This window comes from Crocodylus siamensis, chromosome 1 (genome assembly GCF_052110815.1).
Source record: "Crocodylus siamensis isolate JL-2025a chromosome 1, ASM5211081v1, whole genome shotgun sequence".
Classification (NCBI taxonomy): domain Eukaryota; kingdom Metazoa; phylum Chordata; order Crocodylia; family Crocodylidae; genus Crocodylus; species Crocodylus siamensis.
Genome location: NC_143395.1, coordinates 98,049,709 through 98,070,238, shown reverse-complemented (window position 1 = coordinate 98,070,238; position 20,530 = coordinate 98,049,709). Strand labels below are relative to the sequence as shown.

The window sequence follows — 20,530 nt, the reverse complement described above, 5'->3', positions numbered from 1 at the left end:
GATCTTTTCCTACAGTGCTTTATACCAACACCAAATGAGTCCCCCAACAGCTATGACCTTGCCAGAGAAGCATGGGTCAAGTTGAACAGTCAGATCTGGATACAGGTGCTTCAAAACAATATTTTGTAAAATGAACATCATGGACAGACCCCGGTGTGAACAGGGTGTCCAGCAAATCGTGCAGCATCTCATTGAAAGATGCAATCTTTCCAAATGCCCAAATGGGGCAGCAGGGTGAACAAGAACATCAGACAGTGGCTCAGAGGTTTGGAAGTTGATACCTGGCACCGTACAAAAGGGAGGATATGCCAGACCACCCCCCAAGGTGGTCTCTTGCCCTTACAAGGCCCCCACTCAGACACACAGCTCTGCGAGGGGCTTTATAAGACCACTGATGCTTATAGAGCCCTCAGGTCTTGTTCAGCAACCAACTGAATGAACTCCAGCTGGGGTGGGCTGTGCAGTAACTTTTCTAAGAGCGTTGCTGAAGACTTGTCCTTGGAGGGTTTTTAAGGCCCGGTTTAACAAAGCCCTGGCTGGGATGATTTAGTTGGGGCTGGTCCTGCTTTGAGGAGGGGGGTGAACTAGATGCGACCTCCTGAGATCCCTTCCAACCCTTTCTAAGAGGTAAAGGAGGGTGGAGGGGGGTCCTTTCACCTTGGAGTGCAAGGGGATGTGAGGAGTGGGCCAGGGTGTAAGGGAGGGTGGGAGAATGGTGTGAGGAGAGGGGCAGGGGTGTGAGGGGAGTGTGAGGAGTGGGGCAAGGGTGTGAAGAGCAGGGCAGGGGTATTAAGAAGGTGTGAGGGGAGGGGCAGGGGCATCAGGAGAGGGCGGGGTGTGAGGGAAGTGTGAGGGGCAGGGCAAGAGGGTATGAGGAGAGGGGCAGGGGTGTGAGAAGAGAGGTGAGAAGGCTGTAAGGGGGGTGTGGGGAGTGGGGCAAGCAGTGGTGGGAGGAGAGAGGCCACGGTGTGGGAGGTGTGAGGCGAAGGACAGGGTGTGTGGTAAGTGTGGTAAGCGACGGGAGGGGCAGGGGTGTGAGGAGTGGGGCGGGAGTGCGAGGGCGGTGGGAGAGTGGTGTGAGGAGAGGGGCAGAGGTGTGAGGGAAGTGTGAGGAGAGGGGCAAGGGCGTGAGGAGCAGGGCAGGAGTGTTAAGAGGGTGTCAGGAGAGGGCAGGGGTGTGAGAAACAGGGCAGGAGGGTGTGAGGGGCGCGACAGGGGTGTGGGGAGGGGCCGGCGGGAGCGGGCCGGCAGCGGTGCAGACGTCACAAAGCGCCGCAGGGCCCGGGCTCGAGAGGGAGCGAGCTGCCACGACTCCCGCCCGGTGCTTCCCCGCCCCGCGTCAACACCCAAGCACCACCCCCCGCCCCCTTCCCGGCGGGGTTCCCCGCCCGCCCTGCCATTGGGCAGGCGGTGCCGTCCCGCCCCGGCCCCCCGCGCTCAGCCAGCCCGAGCCCGGCGCTCGCCCGGCAGTCGGGCGCGGAGGCGGGAAGGCAGCGGCAGCAGCGGCGGCAGCAATGGGCGGCGGCGGCAGCAGCTGACACCGCCCCGGCAGCGGAGCAAAGTTCCCGCCGCTGTAGCCGCGGCCGGGGAAAGTTTGCTCGGGCAGCAGTGGGGCGCGGGAGGCGCGATGCCCGCCGTGAGCCTCCTGCCACTGTTCGCCAGCGCAGCGGGCCCCGGCGGGCCCCTGGGCGGCGGCGGCGGCGGCGCGGGGGGCGGCGGAGCGGGCGGCGGCGGCAGGAAGGCGGCGGGCCCCGGCGCGTTCCGCCTGACGGAGAAGTTCGTGCTGCTACTGGTGTTCAGCGCCTTCATCACCCTCTGCTTCGGGGCCATCTTCTTCCTGCCCGACTCCTCCAAGCTGCTCAGCGGCGTCTTCTTCCACTCCGCCGCCCTGCAGCCCCCGCCGCCCGGCTCGGAGCAGCGCGCCCAGCCACAGCCCGGGGGCGGCAGCAGCGGGGCAGGGGCCGGCGAGGCGGCGGCGGCGGCCAACTTGGCCAAGATCCGCGAGGACCACGAGCGCGCCCTGCGCGAAGCCAAGGAGACGCTGCAGAAGCTGCCCGAGGAGATCCGCCGGGACATCCGCCGGGACAAGGAGCGGCTGGCGCAGGACGCGCGGGGCAGCAGCGGCGGGAAGGAGGCGGGCGCCGCCGGGCTGCCCCCACGGCTCTTCCGCCAGCCCGTCGGTGCCGCGGGGCGCGAGCCGGCCGAGCCCGCCGTGCGCCGCCAGCGGGCCAAGATCCGAGAGGTGCGTGACCCGTGCGCGCACGCACACACCCCTCCATGTACACCCACGCACACACCCCTCCACCCCCCAGTCACACCCCTCCATGCACACACGCACACACACAGATACAGCCCCCCATGCACACACACCCACACCCTGCCATGCATACCCCTCCATGCACCGACACAGACACCCCCATGCATCTCACCACACGCATGCGCGCGCACACACACACACACTGAGTAGAGCCCCATGTGCACACACACACACAGATACACATCATTGTGCACATACACCCCCCCATATACCTCTGCACCCCCTTGCACACATACCCCCATACCCTTACATCCTTCCCCACATACCCACATGTGGTTTCCCTGCCCTTCCCTTCCCCACCTCTTCCTGGAAACTTGCTGTGGCGTGGAGCTGCCAGGCGCTCCCCAGCTGTCCTGCCCTGCACATGCAGCCTGTGCAGAGCCCCCTGGCCTGCAGGGTGGGCTGCCTGGGGAGAGGTCTGGGTAAGCCCCCAGGGGTGGAGGCTGGAGTGGGATTTCATGCAAGGGAACCAGGCACTGGAGTGGAAAGGCAATGTTTTTGCTCATGAACCGCCTGGGTGGCTTATTTCCATCCCCCCCCTCCCACGGCCTCCTTCCCTCTGTCCCTTTGTGGGCTGGGAAGTCCGTTTAGTGTGTGGCCATCCACTCTGTTTCCCTTCCTCGCTTCTCTTCCTGTCTTACCCACTAGACCCCTTCTGCTTCTCTTCCCTTTGCCCTCATCCTAGCTTTCTGTGCCCACCTTCATTCTGAGGGCACTCAGGAAAGGCACTGAGCTCACTGCCCTACTCTAGGCCAAGGATCACCCCATGCCAACAAGTTTTGTGCTCTCCAACCATATCTGCCTCATCCGTAAGCACAGAAGTTCTGTGCTTGTGGATCAGGAAAACCCTGTGCCTTGTCCTATTATAGATTGTCCAATGGAGGGTGTTTAAGAGGCTGGACTGAACAGATAAGAGGACCAGAAGGGATTCATCTTCGCAGCCTCCTTGCTGATAGTAGCAAGATGTTAGCAGAATTAGGCTGTGGGGGACCCTGGAGAAAGGAGCTTCTGGGGTGCAGGGGGAAATGAAACAGCTTCCAGTCCTAAAGTGAAAGCTCTTCAAAATGCATTTAGACTCCTCCTGCCACACTCCTGTCTTTGCTGCTGCTGTAGGCATCTGATCCTTCCTGAGCAGGGAATTCCTCTTGAAAGGAGGAAGGGGGTGGAGATGGGTGGAAATGCTACCTCATCTAGTCTGGGTCTGGGTGGTAGCAGTTGTTTCAGAGCCACGGGCTGGGCGGTGAGCGCAATACTTCCCGTTCATGCTATGCCTTTGCATTTAGGAGGGTGGTTTTTTTTTCCTTCTCCCCCTGCCTGAATATTTGGGGAGAGAGTTTATTCTGTTCTGTCCTGTGCTAATTGCTGCATCTAGTATAAAAACTATTAAGTGGGAGGTGTGACAGATGCCTGAGCTTCTCGATCTCTTCCACAACATTTCAGACAGGGTACAGCATACTTACATATTTGAGTGATTATTGCAGTATTGGCCAAGCTGTACAAATATAATGTTCTCTTCTAAAGCGTGAGAGCATTTGGAAAAAAGTTGACATTTATAGCATGGAGTGGTGAAATCTGCAAAGACAATCTCCTAGGAAGTTGCCAAAATATATTAGTCAGACTGGTCTATATTGGTTCAGAAACATTTAAAAGCTTTTAGCCTGAGAAGTTTATGCTGTTCAACTGAAGATTGTCATGAGCATCACTTGACAGACCCCTTTTAATTTGCATTTTGCCCTATTAGAAGTTGCTGGTACTGGTACTGTTATTAAAATGGTCAAATAAACACATAAAGCTGGTAGTTTTAGAGGTTGAGTTCATGACGCATTTAATTTGTGTACAGTTTTCTGTACTGATGGAGATAAGGTGGTAATTATAGCTTTAACCCTGAATGTTCATACATTAATGAAAAATCCTCAGTGCTGTTAGAATGGATTTTTTTTATCTTTATAATGCATAGCAGTAGGAAAAATGCATAAGTTATAATGCATAACGGTAGGAAAAATGAATGCTGGCAGGTTGTAGAACCCCAGATGAGGATAAGCTCTTGCAGATCTTTTAAATTGTGATCTGTACTATGGAGTCCTCTGTCAATTTGACTTCTGTAAGCAGATTGTGCAGTTATAAGTAATCACTGGCAATGCACTGAGACTTCAGGGATGAATTCTCTTGCTTTTTCATAATGTGGACCACATCTTAGTAGGGAATGAATGCAAGGGACTATCTATCTTTTCCATTGGCAATCATGAAGTATCCCTGCACCAACTGCAGTAATCACTGGGCAAAGAAATGGTAGCAAAAGCTGTATTTAATAAAGAGATTTGATTTATCCATTTAAAAAATTATTTAAAATTTGTGGTAATGTCAAAACACCCCAGTTAGGTGCAGAGATCTGTTTTGTTACGTTCTTGGTAGGAAGCACTGCTTCTTCTGTCATGAAATTGGGATGCTCAACAAGTGCATGCAAATGAAGTAGGAACACAGAGGGAAGAAGGTATAACTTTGCAGTCTTGTTTTTAGCCTCGTAATGTGCAAAACTAGACTATTCTAAATTCTTTAACAGTACACTTCTTTAATGTATGCTAAAATGTACAGATTTCTGCATGTTTCTGTGTTCATATCCCTTCTGCCTTAGGCTGTTTCCTGTTTAGGCTTTTTTATCAGAGTGGACAGAGGAAATGACAGAGGCTTAGAATATTATTTCCAGGTTCAGTTTCTCTTGATTTCCTGGCCATATTTCTAATCTTAAATCCCAAAATTGTAAATGTCCTAAAACGTAGTTTTAGTACGTCTGAATTGGATATCTGAACTTAATTTTCTGTTGACTTCACCTGGAATTCAGGCTGCAAAGATAACATGCTCCCCTGAAAAATAATCATTCCATTTTTTCTTTTTTCCCCTTAGTCACCCATTTCATATCTTGTTTTTCATTTTTTATTTTTTTTCTCTCTTCTTCTTCCAGTCTCCTTATGTGTATTATTTTTTAAATTTATGGCATCTTAACATGCCTACAAGATAACTTGCAGGGGACTTCAAAATCTAGTTTTGAAACACAACTTGGAAAAAAGTGAAAAGAAATGTAATGCATAGTTTCTCTTGAGCACAAACTGAAGATAATCTCAATTAAAGTGCCACAGCTTTACCCTCAAGCAAGCACTTCTACCACGGTTATTGTGGAGCTGTTTCTCGAGAACTTAAGGTGTACCAAGGAGTCAGACTAACATTTCCACTAGAGTGAGCTGCTCTCAGAAGGGTAAAAACCCTCCTTTCAGCAAGTATCCTTGTACGTGCTTCCAGTTTTTGCAATATTGACAGTTTACACGAAACCTCTGAAACTTATAAAACTTTCTGTATGCACTAGAATAGTTTTTGATTACATGATGCTAGGAAAGTGACATTGTTTGTTTAAGGAAACATTCTCTCTCTCTCTCTCTCTCTGCCATATCAAACAACATGGAGCTATAACTGAAAGAATCTTTTCAGTTTTAAAAACTTCAGTTCTTTCTATCGCATCCTTTCTTTGCAGAAGGAAATGTGACAGATGTTAACAAACAGACCCTTACCCTCAATTTCAGAACTAATCTTGAGCTTGATCAAGCCTCTAAACCTACGATGTATAAAAATACATGAAAAAGTAGAGACGTGAGAACATTGGGTCACAGTTGAAATAGGCTGGTAGGCTGTCCAAAAGATGTACATGTATTGCTTATATTACAATCACTTTAAGCTGGTTTGTTTGCATAATAAAAATTTCTCAATGTTTTGAATCCCACGCCCTTAGCATGCAAGAATTCTCTAGTTTTAAATTGGAAGTACAAACTCAAAGGTCAAATACTAATATATTACTGTGGTCTTACTCTTTATATTCAGATGATGGATTACAGATTAGCATTGTTAGTGGAAGTGGAAGCACTACTTATATTTAAATATGCCCAGTGTTTCCTGTTATAAAACTATCTTTAATCGCATTACCTATTGAATTTTAACTGGTGGTGTTGGTATTTGTGGTCTAGGTATCTACCTCCAACTGAATGCTTTGGAGAAAGTTTGAGCAAAAAATGACCTGCTCCCTGTGGGAATGAAAGCAGAGGAGAAATACAACTTGTAAAAGGGTTTTTGTTTGTTTGTTGCTTTTGTTTTTTAAAGCAGCGACAGCAGCTTTATTGAGAAGGTTTAGTGCTTCTATGCTTTGGAACAGGGACTTGAAGTCTGGCAATGATAGGGTCAGATAATTCTTCTGTCACCAGGAAAAGCCTCCTCCAAATTTGTAAGAATTGTTTCTGAAGATTGTTATTTGCACATGCCTAGAGGTCTGTTAGATAATGTACCTAACTCCATTGTGGTCTAGTATCTAGTGAACTGGGATTTAGGCCTCAGTTCTGTTACTGCTCTGTTGCTTGCCTGGGTAAAAATGGGAACAATGGTAATGAACATGCTTCCGTCTGAGTTTGAGTGGAATGATCTATGTAGTGATTGGTCTTGGCTGCTGAGTGCTTCTGTAAGCTAGGCAGCAGATTTAAAACCAGGAAACAGTCTTTACTCTCAATCTCCTTTCCAGGCAAAACAGAGAAAGAACGTAGAAAAGGAGGAGTAAGGCTTGGGGATAGATTGGAAAAGCCATGCTACAGGGCAGAGGTAGAAGGGTCCGTAGACAGAAAGGTGGGAGTGTTGTGCCTGTGATGGTCCAGGAAATGTACAAGGGGAGGAAAGCCTTTTCTTTTGTATGTTATCTTTTGTTGGACCAACCCTGTAGTTGGGAGAGAAATCTGACAAGCTTTTGGGTACACCTGGAGGAGGGGTAGTGCATGGTCAAAGACTTATCAGACTTAACTCACAACTGTGTGGTTAGTCCAGTAAAAGATAATACCCCCAAAAAACCATTCTGGTCCTTTGTTAAGTAGTGACAAACTCCCTCCAGAACATGGAAAGGAACCCAGCAGTTCCCAATATTCTTCTACCAATGGGTTGCAGACAGAAGTTTCTCGTGGTGTTTCCTTCTCCCTAAAGGAGAACCTGTTGTCGCTCAGATATTTTATAAGCTCAAGTGATGGAGGTCAGTGCTATAGATCTAAAGGCTGTGGTGGCTGAAATTATCTGACCAGGTACTGTTTTGACATGAGTGTTCATGAAAGTACTCTGATTTCTCTAAAATTCTTTGATGCATTTTAAACAAGAACTTGACAGGTTTTGGTTTTGTTTTGTTTTTACTATTTTGGTAGGAGAGATTCTACTCTCCCTCTCGTATTCCAAGTCTTTTTTTTCCTCCTAAAAAGGAAAAGGAAAGATACAGTACCTGTTATTTTTCACCACCAAAATAAGATACCAGGAAAACCTAAACACATCTCATTATTGAACTGAAACAAAATAAGGCCTGCGAGATTTTAAGGAAAATGAGAAAAGTTAATTATTTGCAAATTACACTGTCTTCAACCAACTCTTGTTCTATCCCTTCTGCTAATCTGTTGGCCCTCAGTATTGTCCCATACTTTTCAGCTTCTTTAAGAAGGGAAAAAGGTACAAAATGTCCTCAAATGCTTAGTAATGTTGAAGTTAAGCAGGGGTACAGTTAGTTATCAGTGCCCTGTAACTCTAATTTGTCCCCAGAGTACATTTGTTTTATATAACAGATTCTACCTGTGTGCTCTCAGACCATTTTGTTTTTCCCCAGAGGACACTTGCCTTTTTGAAAGCACTGATAGAACAGCATTCTCTGAATAGGTACCTGCTCCACATTTTCTGTTTGATATGTGGCACTGTAGTTATGCATGCTTGGTGCATCTACACATACCTATTAATGTGCAGCAATAAACTCCAGGGCTTATTGCTCCAAAGCTTATTGCTTCTGGGTGCACATCTGCATGTGTGCCCAGGATTACAGCAGGCTGAGCCAGGCTGGAGCAGTCCCTGCCAGCCTGGGGCTTTTCCCTCCTCCTCAACATGCTGTGGATGAGCTGGCTAGGACACAAGTGTGCTGGCTGGGACACAAGTGCAGAGGAAGCTTGCAGGCAGCCTCTGCACTGAAGCACCTTTGTGTTTCACCCAGCGTCTCCAGCATCTACACGTGTGCTGCTGCAGAATTTTTTACTCGACAGCAGGGTAGTATTTGTATTTACAAATACTGTCTTGCTGTGGAATTAGTTTACTCCAGTCTGATAGGCGTGCATGTTTACTCCAGTCTGATAGGGGTGCTGAGATGTTTATTGCACAGCTAATTAGTCAACTGCACAGTAAATGTCTTGTGGAGATGTGCTTACTGTCTTTAAATCTTGAGATTTAATGTTGAATTAGTATGTTTCTTAAGGACTTTTAGAATATTCACTGTAGTATCCAAGGGCTTCACAAATAATTGAAAACATGTTTTCACAAAATGCTTGCAAAGTGAGATGGTATTATTCCCACATCGTTGATTTAAGATTCTCAAAGGTAGCTGGTAATTTTAGGTGCCCAGCATAAGATGCCAGAGTTTGAATGGCTCTTGCCTCTTTGTTTTAAGGGTTCAGTGTGCACTTCCCATTGATTTCTGTGGACACAGAATTGCAACTGTTTGCCAGTCAGAACCAACTGTCTTAAGTTGGACACCCAGAAAAAAGGAATTGGGGGGCAGGGGAGGGCACTGGTGAAAACTGGTTTAGGTGACTTGCTCAGAATCCTGTTAAGTTATATAGCAGTATTCAGCTGCATCTAAACTGCATTCTCTACCTGCAACTTTGCCTCATTCAGTATGTGTCTTAGTTTTCATACCCAGTTAGATTCTGCAGAGAGCAAATTCATTCCCTTAACACTCAGTCTTTGCATTGAATGAGACAGGAGTCCTATAGCTGGGAAACAGTGTAGGATCGCACAATTGAACACACACCCACGTTTATCATAATACATAATTAAAAGGGGCCAAAACAAGGCTGAAATATACAGTCTTCATTCAGGAGTTTCCAAGCTTTCGAATATGTCGGGGTTTCAGCCTTGTTCTTTTCCATTAGGATAGTCTTATGCAATTTAATTGAAATCAAGAGAGCATGTGTCAGTAGGACTCAATAAGTTAGCACAAACTTAAAATAACCAGCGGAAAGAGAAGTGTGTGCTTATGAGCATAGAGAAAAATAGTGCTTAAAGAGAATTCCTGACTGCCTTAGTAAAGACTGGACCTCAGGGAAGTTATCCCCTGTAAGCCATTTGCAAACATCTTTAGTCCATTCCTTGCTTTTCTGTCTCTCCAAAGTGTTGTGCAGTGGCTTTCTGTGAAAATGCTGTCTGTATCCGACAGCATTTAATTAATGTGGTGTTTATTTCAGCCAAACACACAAGCATGGTTCTTGTATACATTTTAAAAGGGCTTGCCTTTTGAAAAGACTTTTAATGCAGAGAAGTAGAGGGCATGAATATCACAAAGCAGTCAGATGGTGGCTACTGGCAGTATGTTTCTTATGCAATAGTTTAAAAAAATGTATAGACTGTCTTAAGATACCTCAGAAATATATGGTACTCCGTATTCCGTTAATGCCATCCAGTTCTTCACAGTAGTCAAAGCTGAGGTGAGTTCTTATGGACTAGTCTGTTTTTTTTAAATGTCTCTTGCATTGCTTTTATGTTATTAGAACTTTTCCTCTGTAATATGTGTATCTTAGGGTTTCACTGCCACCTATCCTCACAGTTAGGCAATACTGTTTATCTTGGTCTCTTTCATACAACTATATTCTAAGCTGTTTAACTCTTAGTCCCATTCTCCTGGAGTTTTTTTGATTCATCTCCAGTTCTTATTTCAGGAAACCTAATTCAGTGCTTTCTACCAGCTTAGGCCATCAGCTAAAGCAAGATGTTTAGAAGTCATACCCGTCTGAGTATCAACCATGTCCAAACCGCCTTTTGTTTTAGCTCTAAATGTATGAGGTTTATTTAGTTTGGTGTGTCAAAATTCTTCATATGTCTATTAGCTCTTGAATGGTAGCTTTAACCTAATCATAGTATACTTGTATACTAAAAATAAAAGTAACTTATATTCTGAGGTCTTGGGTATAAAAATCTTAGATAAATATATACTTTGTATGGAGAACTGACACTTTAAAAACTTCCTCTTCAACTCTTTCTCTTCTTAAATACAAAGCCAGAAGCTATATCAAAACTAAAAAATAGCCCCACGCCTTGATATAGATCACATTTGTTGGCATAACATCTCTATATGCAAACTAATTTTGTTACGCCACTCCTCATTTGAATGCTTTCTGACAAGTTAGGTTCATTGTTGAGAGTTTAATTCAAGACTAGCTAGCCATTCTAATAACAAGCTCCTGAGAGTTGTGAGAGTAAAAGGGTCTAAATATTCTTTGAAAAATGCTTGTTGCAAAGCAACAGTGGCTTGCCTGAACTGTTTAAAAAACTTTGTAAATTCACAGGTGGAAGCAAAACAAAAATTCCAAGCAAAAGAGCATTTTCAGTGAAAGTAACAAGGCGAGGGGAGGTAAGGCTTAAAAGGGAATGTCTCTGGCATCTTGGCAGAGATTATGATCTCATGGCTTTGTATTTAAGATTCGCTTATCATGAAGGAGAGGAGTAAATCATAGTGTTGGAGAGTGCATTGACTGTAGGCTGTAATTCTGTGCTGTGTGTAAATTGAAGGGTAGAGAGGCAGAACTCAAACTTTACTCAACCCTTTACTTTGAAATCCACTACTAGGGCAGAAAAATTGGCATGGGAGAAATTGTCAGGGAGAGTTTGAATAGACGTTAAATATAAGGATATAGCACCTACTATGAAAGGCAGATCAGTCAAAATTTTTGACAGGCCTCCTTGTGGAAGAAATTTAACTTCATTACAGACACTTGCACTCTGTGATTGATAGGCATGCTGTTTCTAGAAAGCCTTGAAAAATACTGCCATGCAATGTGGTACATTGTGCTCTTAAGTGGTTTGCTTTTTGTTTCCTCCAGTTTAAGGAAGAACTGCAATGCATTTGACCTGGTAACCTCATTTTAAGTGTAAAAGTCTAATAGAACTCTTAGTAGTCAGGATTTATTTATTAGTTTGTTTGTTTATATTTTAGTTTAAGAAAACTAATGTATTCCCCTTCATCAGTTTGTAGGGTTTTTGAATCTTAGAAGCTTGGTTTCTTTCTAACAGTGTACCAGATATAAATTGGCAAACTGTTTTTTTGTTATGGCACACAGTAGTGGCTATCTATTGTGGAGTACATTATATTTTACTTTGACAAGAAATTGTAGGGAAATATCATGATAGTAATTTTAAGAAAAATCCATTTATTTTAGTTTTAAAAAATGCTTACAATACAGTGACAGCCCTGTAAAAAAGAATATGGCTTAGGAAAATTGGGCCATTTTGTTGGTTCTGATTCTTTTTTCTTTTTCTGGTAATTAGTCATCAGTTTCCAACTTGTGGGGATGTCATGTCTGAAACTTGTGAACAGAAATTATATACAAGTTCTTCAGCATGTTGAATCCTTCATATATACTTTCTTTATCTAACAAGGTGAGTTCACTTTCAAAACAGTGTTTTGATTTCTTTTTCTTCCTTTGGTGTTCTTAATCCAGCTTTGCAAAACATTTGAAAAATGATGTTTGGCTATGCACAAATGTCTGTTTACAGAAACAGGAAAATTGAAACGTTTTATGGAATTATTGAATGATTATTGCTATAAAATACTTCATTGTTTCATCCATAAAACTCAAACCATTTTAGAAATATGAGGTAGAGAGCTGTTGTATGTCGCCAGAAATGAAACCAGTCGGGTGACTTGCCAAAGATCATGCAGTGTATCCGTGGCAGAGCTGCAAATAGAACTGGTCAGATGTCCTGCACTAATCCATCTTCAGTCACTGAGCATTAAAGATGAGAATGCTCAAAGTTTTGGAACCAAAACAGAGCAAGCATGTAATTTAGGCTAGACAGCAATTCACAGAAAGCCACCTAACTCCATTGAGGTGCTTGAAACTTCTAGGTTTTTTTTCAGGAAAATCTTCTTGGTTGCCTAAAGATCAGCTCTTGTGCATGCCTGGTGGTGGAGCTTATCTCTTACCTAAGACCACTTGGTATTTACAAGCTACTTACTTGAATGCCTCAGTTACTGGAGGAGGACTAAAGCAGGTGGAATGCTCTCAGCATAGTTGACCAACAGCATGGAGTTCAGCCAACTTCTGCACAGTGCCTCTAACCAGGTAGTTAGGATACTCTCCTGGTAGGTAGGAGATATGTGCTTCTGATTTATTTTTTTTTCAGGCTCAGGAGAAACTAGAATACAGATCATCTGCATCCTGGGTAAATTTTCTAACACCTACACGGTGACATAAAAAGTGACCACCACCACTCTACAGCAGAAGTGGTTTGCTTGCCTGTACAGGAAGGGGTGACTTTAAGGGTTTGGGATGATTGATTCCAGTGTCACATTGATGCCTAATTTGGAGCTGCATATAGGCTGCACAGAAGCACCTAACTTTAGAGGAGAGGTGGAATTTCATGTTAGCTGGTTTAGTCATGCCCAGCTTACTGAGCTCAGGGAATATGAATCCCACTCCTAGGCACTTAATTCTGTTTACAGTACTGGCACCTAACTTCCCTACTTTGGGTTCATGAGTCCCACTCCTGGAACTGCCAAATAATGCCACACCTAAAATCCTTTGTGAATCTATCTCTGAAGCACAAACTTTTGTTTCTCTGGGGACAAGAAGCAGCAGCTCACCTTGTGCCACTGCTTCTTGTCCCTGGGGGACGCCCATGCCACATGTCCTCTGGGTGCAGCATGTTACCCTGGGTGGGGTAGAGGAAGCCGTGCAACTGTACTGGCTCCAGCAGCCTTACCTAGGGTCCTGGGGGCCTCGGGGAGCTGCAGCTATGGTACGCCTGCAGCTGGGAGTCTGGCCAGCAGCTGGAGCATGGCTCTGGTAGGCAAGGCTCTGGTTTTGGGTGACATGCTGCCACCATGTGTGCTGCCCTGCTTTTTTAAGGTCCTGGGCTTTTTACTCTGGGGCTGAGGCAGCAGTGTGGGAAACAGCTGCACATGTGGTGTGTGGCACTGCAAAGGCGTCTGTGATGCCACATACTATGCGTCTATGCTCATCTAGACATGGCCTGAGGTTTTTCTATAACTTTCATTAGTATATACCTTTTATGTGGGCAAATTGTTTCATTGAGATCATTGTAAATTAGGGTTGTAGTCCGTCAATGGAAACATCAGAATCTGTAATTCCAGCATTTAAAGTGTTGAACACAGCTTCTTGCTACAACGGGGCATAAACCTGAGATTTGTGGGGGAGGGGGATTAATGGTTTGGTCACATATTTAAATTAACCTTAAAAGAACTCTGGAGTCCAGTGGTCTAATTAGGGGAATGTAATACCATATACTCTTTCCTATTCTCACCCCCTTGTTATCCAATCAAGCTTTACTGTAACCAAAGATCAAATTGGTTTGTACAAGAAATTGATATAATACTTCTCCAGCAAACTTTAGTAGATTTTATAGCTGGCATTTATAAAGGTAGAAGATTGCTTATTCAGATGCTTTTGCAAGTATATTGGACCAGCACAAAACTAGCTGTGACATTCTCTTTAACTGTTTGTGTTAAGTATTTGTGGCACTTGTGGGAATGCTGATAGGTAGCTTCTTAAAGAAAGGTAGTCACACATTTTTACTTTTGTTTCTCTTCTCACTCTCCCTTAAAGCCAAGATATAAATAATTTCTAAAATGTGTAGCAAATGAAAGTCTGACTTGAAAAAGTCTTAATTCTCTTAACACAGAAATCTAATAAGAAATGGCAGAAGAATTAAGAGTCAGGGTATAAAAGATACAAGAAAATGTTAAGGGGAGGGTCAGAGAGGTGCTACAGCAGGATTGAAATAATGACTTAGAATGTCTCTTGGCCATGAAGGCTTCTACATGCTTTTCAAAAATTCCTTCAGAAGAATCAACCATCCTCTGAAGTTGGATGGAAACAAAAGTTACAATTAAGTACGAGCAAGTTTCTTCACAGCTGAATTGCTCAAAGGCATATCTTCTGTTTGCGTATATGGTAGGCACATTAACTTGTATCTGTTTACAAAATTAAAGCAGAAAGAGAAAAAGTTGCATAGAAGATGATATACCTGGTACTCATCTTTTTCTCTCTTTTTTTAATATGCTTTATGTAATTTACGTATTGAGGGATGCTTTTTTACTGGTTAGTAAATGAAACTTGTCCGATCTCAAACCTCTATAGACTTTGATTAAAGCATTGTTTAAAACAGCAAGAAAATTGCTTACATTAGACAGGTATAATTTCTTCCTTGAATTAGTCTGTGGGTGTTAAATTTTCACTTCAAAAGGAAAAATAGGTAGTTGTAGGCTTTCCCTTCACTTAGTGAACTACATAATATAAGGACCCCCTATGTCTTTTGAACTTCCTCCTTTTGGGGCTGCTTTCTTTCAAAGAAATGAGAAGTAGTCTGTGAAAAGAATGCAGGAATTTAAAAGACACAAAGAAACATAATAATGTGTTGGAAAATGTGCTGTTTAAAGAGATGTCAATTGTAAAAATACTTAAAATGCATGTACATATGCAGCTCTTTCTTCCTTATTCTACTCTCTATTTTCTGGCTTTGTTTTTCAGTACGAATATCAGTAATTGTGAATAGTTTCCTGAAATATAGCTTTCCCAGTTCTTCTGAGGGGAAACCTGCTTTTTACAGTGGTTACAGTTCTCCACCCACCTGCGATTCTGAGAACTGCACTTCAGATTTTGTGTTTAGGTCCAAGTAGCTTTATGTTAGTTATCTTAAACTAAAAGAAGAGGAGTAGATGTTGATGTAAACAACATAATGGTTTTAGGAGCTTCATGGTCATGTAACAAACTCATCTGCTGTTCACTGTGCAGTGGAAATGTAGTTCTGATGTACTAGAATGTGAAAACACTTAAGAGTAATGTACCTCCTTGCTGTTAAGAGCTTGTCAAAAAAGCTGCCTGAGAAGTATGGTTGTTTGATATAAGCAGCAAGCCAACTGATATTTGCATAAAGTAGCAAGATTAGTGAAGCCATACCCAGAATCCGGGGGATGAAGTGACTATAGACCGAACAGAACACATTTTTAAAAAGTTAACCTTCTCAGAGTTTGTTAAAGAGCCCCCATGCAAATATTTTAGTACTTCTGAAAGCAAAGCTTCACAGAGGCTATTACTTTTTTTTTCTTTCTTTTTCCTTTTAAGGAAGGAAATGGCTTAACCTGAAAGAAGTGCTCTGCATCTTTTAGAGTAGAGAGATGTAGTTGGTCACATTAGTCTGAAGGCAGGACAGGGTAACACCTTTAAGATACATCTACATGTGTACTTAACTGTGGAGTAGACTAACTGGCTCCACAGTAAAGCATCACAATCTATACATGTGCTAGTATTAGTGTGCAGTAACTTAATTAACTCTGCCGGAGGCTAGTACTGTTGGGGACAGTACTATCTTATGGTGGAGTACTTTACTGCACTGAAATCACATGTAGACAGTGTCCCAGGGTATAAATTGTGCCTGGTCAGCCCAGCCAGCTGAGGACTTCCTTTGCCCCAGCTCAAATGGCTGTCCTGGGCACATATGTAGATGCTATACTCAGTTTATTGTGTATTATTGGGTGTTTATACATGTTCCCCACCCAGGAGTGGGGGGAAGGGGTGGACTTTAATTAGAGTGGCTCCAAGAGCTGCTCTGATTTAAGCGCCCAGGCTATCTTGTGTATCAGCATTTCCATGCTTAAAAAATGGCATCAGGGATGCTGATACAAGAGATGCTGGAGCCTGCTGGAGCGTGGTAATTACACTTTAGAGACTAAGTAGTTCAGAAGCATAAGCTTTCATATTAGCAGCAGTGCATTTTGTCAGAAGCTTATGCTTCTCTGAACCAGTTTGTCTCTAAGGTGCTACTCTGTCCTCCCTTCTGTCAAAATCTCTTAGGATGTGGGCAAATGTAAAAACTGAAACATTTCAAAGGCTAGCTGTACAAACATTTGTGCCCTTTTATAACATTCCAAAAGTAGCTGAACTGCTCCAAAATATAGTGCGTCTTCAAATGATGTACAGCTACTCCTCACTTAACGTCGTAGTTATGTTCTTGAAAAAATGCGACTAAGTAAAACGATGTTAAGCAAATCCAATTATATCACAGTAGTTACCTACTAGCAGGCAGTGGCCAAACAATGTTATAACTGAATATTGCGTGACTTTAAACAAGTATGTTCTCTAATAGATCAGCGATGTAATAACAAAACGTTAACCAGGACAATGTTAAATGAGGAATATCTGTACTAACATTTTTTTTTTTTTTAAACTATTTCAGTTTTGGTTATGTGAGTATGATGGAGGGAGGAATAGCACGGTGGACTTGCAGTGTGCCACAGGAAGATGGGTGGCATGGCTAGGTGGAGCATGGCTTGCTGTAGAGACTTGCCCCCCTTGGAGCAGGGGGACAAGTGGCACCAGGAGGATAAATGAGGGTTGATACAGCTCTGGTCACCCCCTGGCTGCTTGACCTGTTGCTGCTCAAACAGCCCCAGGTCCCTGGCTACCACCTGCTATCATTGCCCTTATACTATAGAACTCAATATTTTTGCAGGCCAGATATCAATCCTTTGAATGATTCCCAAGATTTCATAGATTTCATAGACATTAGGGCTGGAAGGGACCTTGGAAGATCATCTAGTCCAGCCCCCCACCCAAAGGGCAGGAAGTCAGCTGGGGTCATAGGATTCCAGCAAGATAAGCATCCAGTTTGCTCTTGAAGGTGTTCAGAGTAGGTGCTTGAACCACCTCCGATGGCAGACTGTTCCAGACCTTGGAGGCTCGGACAGTAAAGAAATTCTTCCTTATGTCTAGCCTGAAATGGTCTTGCAGTAGTTTATGACCGTTTGACCTCGTCATCCCTTGGGGTGCTCTGGTGAAGAAACGATCCTCCAGATCCTGGTGGTCACCCCGATAAACTTGTAGGTGGCCATCAGATCACCCCTGAGCCTGCGCTTTTCCAGGTTAAAGAGCCCCATGGCTTTCAGCCTGTTGTTGCAAGGTCTGTTTTCCTGACCTCTGATCATGTGCGTGGCTCTCCTCTGGACTCTCTCAAGCTTCTCCACATCCTTTTTGAATTGTAGAGCCCAAAACTGAATGCAGTACTCCACCTGCAGCCTCACCAAGGCCGAGTACAAGGGGAGAATGATGTCCCGGGATTGGCTTGAGAAGCATCTATGGATACAAGCCAGCGTTTTGGTCGTTTTAGCAGCTGCAACATCGCATTGCAGGCTAATGTTCATCTTGTGGTCAATGATGACCCCCCAAGTCTCTTTCTTCCGTAGTGCTAGCCAGCGTAGCACTGCCGAGCCTATAAGGATGCTGCAGGTTTTTCTTCCCAAGGTGGAGAACCTTGCATTTTTCACCATCATGTTCTCATCCACCCATTTGCTGAGCCTATCCAGGTCAGCCTGGATCACCCGCCTTTCACCAGGCGTGGATGCTTTGCCCCAGAGTTTGGTGTCATCAGCGAACTTGGCCAGTCCGCTTCTGACTCCAGTGTTGACATCATTAATGAAGATGTTGAACAATATGGGTCCAAGGACAGAGCCTTGAGAGACCCCACTGGTCACAGGACACCATGATGAGTGACTGCCATCAGTTAACAACCCTCTGGGTGCAACCATGGAGCCAGTTTCCCAGCCAGCGGATCATGGTGGACCCAAGGCCACAGTTGGCTAGTTTCGCCAAGAGGTGATCATGGGATACCAGATCGAAGGCTTTTTTGAAGTCAAGATATATGACATCAATCTCATCTCCCTTGTCCAGGTAATAGGTCACCTGGTCGTAGGTAATAGGTCACCTAGGTCACCTGTTGTGACCTACCCACAACAAACCCATGCTGGCTATCCCTTAGGATGTTGGCTTCGGCCAGTCCATTAAGGATGGCCTCTTTTAATAAATTTTTCTAAGATCTTCCCCAGGTTAGAAGTCAGGCTAATGGGCCTGTAGTTAGCCGGATCCACTTTCCTCCCTTCCTTGAAGATAGGCACCACATTGGCCTTCTTCCAGTCTTCGGGCACTACACCAGAGCGCCAGGAGTTTGTAAATTCTGTGCCAGGGGCTGGGCTATGATGCTCGCCAGCTCCTTGAGTACCCTGGGGTGTAGATTGTCAGGGCTGGCTGATTTGAAAGTATCGAGCTTCTCAAGATGTTCTTTCACAAGGTCAGCATTTATGGAGGGCATGGGATCTCCCCGACCCGGACCTCCCTGTCCTGTAGCGGGCATGGGCGTCCCATGGGACTGATGAAAGACTGACGCAAAGTACCCATATAAACAGCTCAAATGGTCTGAAGCTGAGATGGTGTTTGAAGATTGAATCTATGGGAGTGACTGGGAAGGAAAAATCTTAGACAGTAACCTGTAACCCCTTTTATATTGCTTAGTGATTGCTGTGTAAATATGAATTTAAATATCTTTATTATGTTGCAAGCCTACAAGAAGACTGCAACTAACTTCTATATTATTTTCCCAAACTCTTGAATCAACCGTTAGTTTTATTGTTTTTCTAGTAAGCTCAAATAAATGCTGATCAATCTTTTGACCAACTGCTGTAGGAAAATAACACTTCACTCTCAAACTCCATATCACTCTTTGGCTATAGGTATAAAATGAGTATTTGGGTATAGGCTGAGAGGCATAGACAATAGTAAGCCTTATAGAGTCTACTCATCATCTAAAGGCTTCTTGGAATGGCTGTGATTTTTATAAAACAAAGAAAGCCATAATTAATTTGCCTCTGAATAACGTAATGTCAGGTTCCAAGCAGGATAAGAATAGAGAAAGTGAGCTTTTCTAAAATCAGGCTTTGTTTTAGTGATAACACTTTACCTTGACTGCACTGAAATGCATTTAGAATGCAGTTCTGTTGTGTTGCTTTTTTTTTAAACGTGTTACCAGTTCCTTTAATTGAATAACCAATAAAACTGACAAACTTATACAAGTATTTTAATAACTTCCGTTTCTGGTAAATCTTCTGTTTGGAGAGTATGGGTCACTGGGTGAATTGTGGACAAAAATATTTTATGCTTGGGTTAGAGTACACCTACTTATATTGGTCCAAATTGTCATGAGTGGATAATAAAGTTTTTTGGATGTCTAAACAGCTGAAGGGAACCTAACTCCTGAAAATAAATCCATTTTGAAAGCTGACCTCCTAAAATCAGTACTTCCTTCTGAAAAATTTGGCTTCCATTCCTCTACAGAAGAGGTAATGTAATAACTGTTTTTCAGTTTGATGTGACAGCTTACCAACTTTGTGATACTGGTGAGAACTAAATTTTTATTGTAACATACATTGATTGTAGTCACCCTTGTATGCACACTACTGCCCTAACTTTTACCATGTACAGGTAGCAAGGGTTAAAAAGGAATACAAGGTGAGCACCCATAATTTATCTTACCACCTTTATTTATTAATACTTTTCCAGCAGCAACAAAATCAATGACCATGACTCATGATGAGTCAGGTTAAGGTGAGGAAAGTTGTGTAAGGGATCCAGCTAATTTAAATCCTGAGCTGGTATTTCTGCCTTGTAAATTGTTTTTGTGGTATGTATGCCTTTTAGGTAGATATTCTTTTATACAAAAGCATGTTTCCTGAGTCTGACTTCTTTTCTTTTCTTCCAATATTTTGCCTTGTAATCAGTCAGTTCAAAGGCCGTTAAGTTGGCAGATTATGACTTCAGATGGATGAGCACAGAGAATTATATACTTTCTTACACAAGGCAGCACGCGGAACCTTTTGCTACAAGTCCAAACATAACTGGTACCACACACCAAAAGAAAAGGCTTAAATGTGCTGTCTATTGACTCTTGCATGGAACGCTGAAAAAAACACTATCTTTGTTTTGTATTAAGTCCATAGGGAGCTAGGCATCACACAGTTGACCTAGAAACTGAGGACACTTGAGAATAACTACCATGTCCTTCTTCAAATACTTTTAGAACAAATTTATTTTACTCCCAGGTTAATAAATATATTTGCTTATAGTCTAAAGTGGTTTCAAATTATGCTGTCATTGCTGATCAGGAGGGTTTCTGCACTGTTACCTTCCAGAAAAAAAGGAAGTCATTCCTATGTTCAGTGAGTACAAAATTTCTTTTCCTGACTACTTCCTTATGTTGCTAATAGAAAGCACCTCTTCCATACTGTTGAGTCTGTCCTTTTCCACTTGAACACAATATCTTCGTGATTGC

At 43.6% G+C, this 20,530-nt stretch overlaps 1 protein-coding gene across 1 annotated transcript in view; it reads left to right on the top strand.

Annotated features, from left to right (window-relative positions):
- The first annotated feature begins 1,374 nt into the window (after positions 1 to 1,374).
- The window catches only part of MAN1A1 (mannosidase alpha class 1A member 1), a 252,501-nt gene continuing 233,345 nt past the window's right edge, over positions 1,375 to 20,530 (top strand). Inside the window, exon 1 of the mRNA XM_090038687.1 lies at positions 1,375 to 2,242. Coding sequence (XP_089894813.1) covers positions 1,628 to 2,242 — 615 coding nt within the window. The 5' untranslated portion in view covers positions 1,375 to 1,627. The remainder of the gene's footprint in view (positions 2,243 to 20,530) is intronic.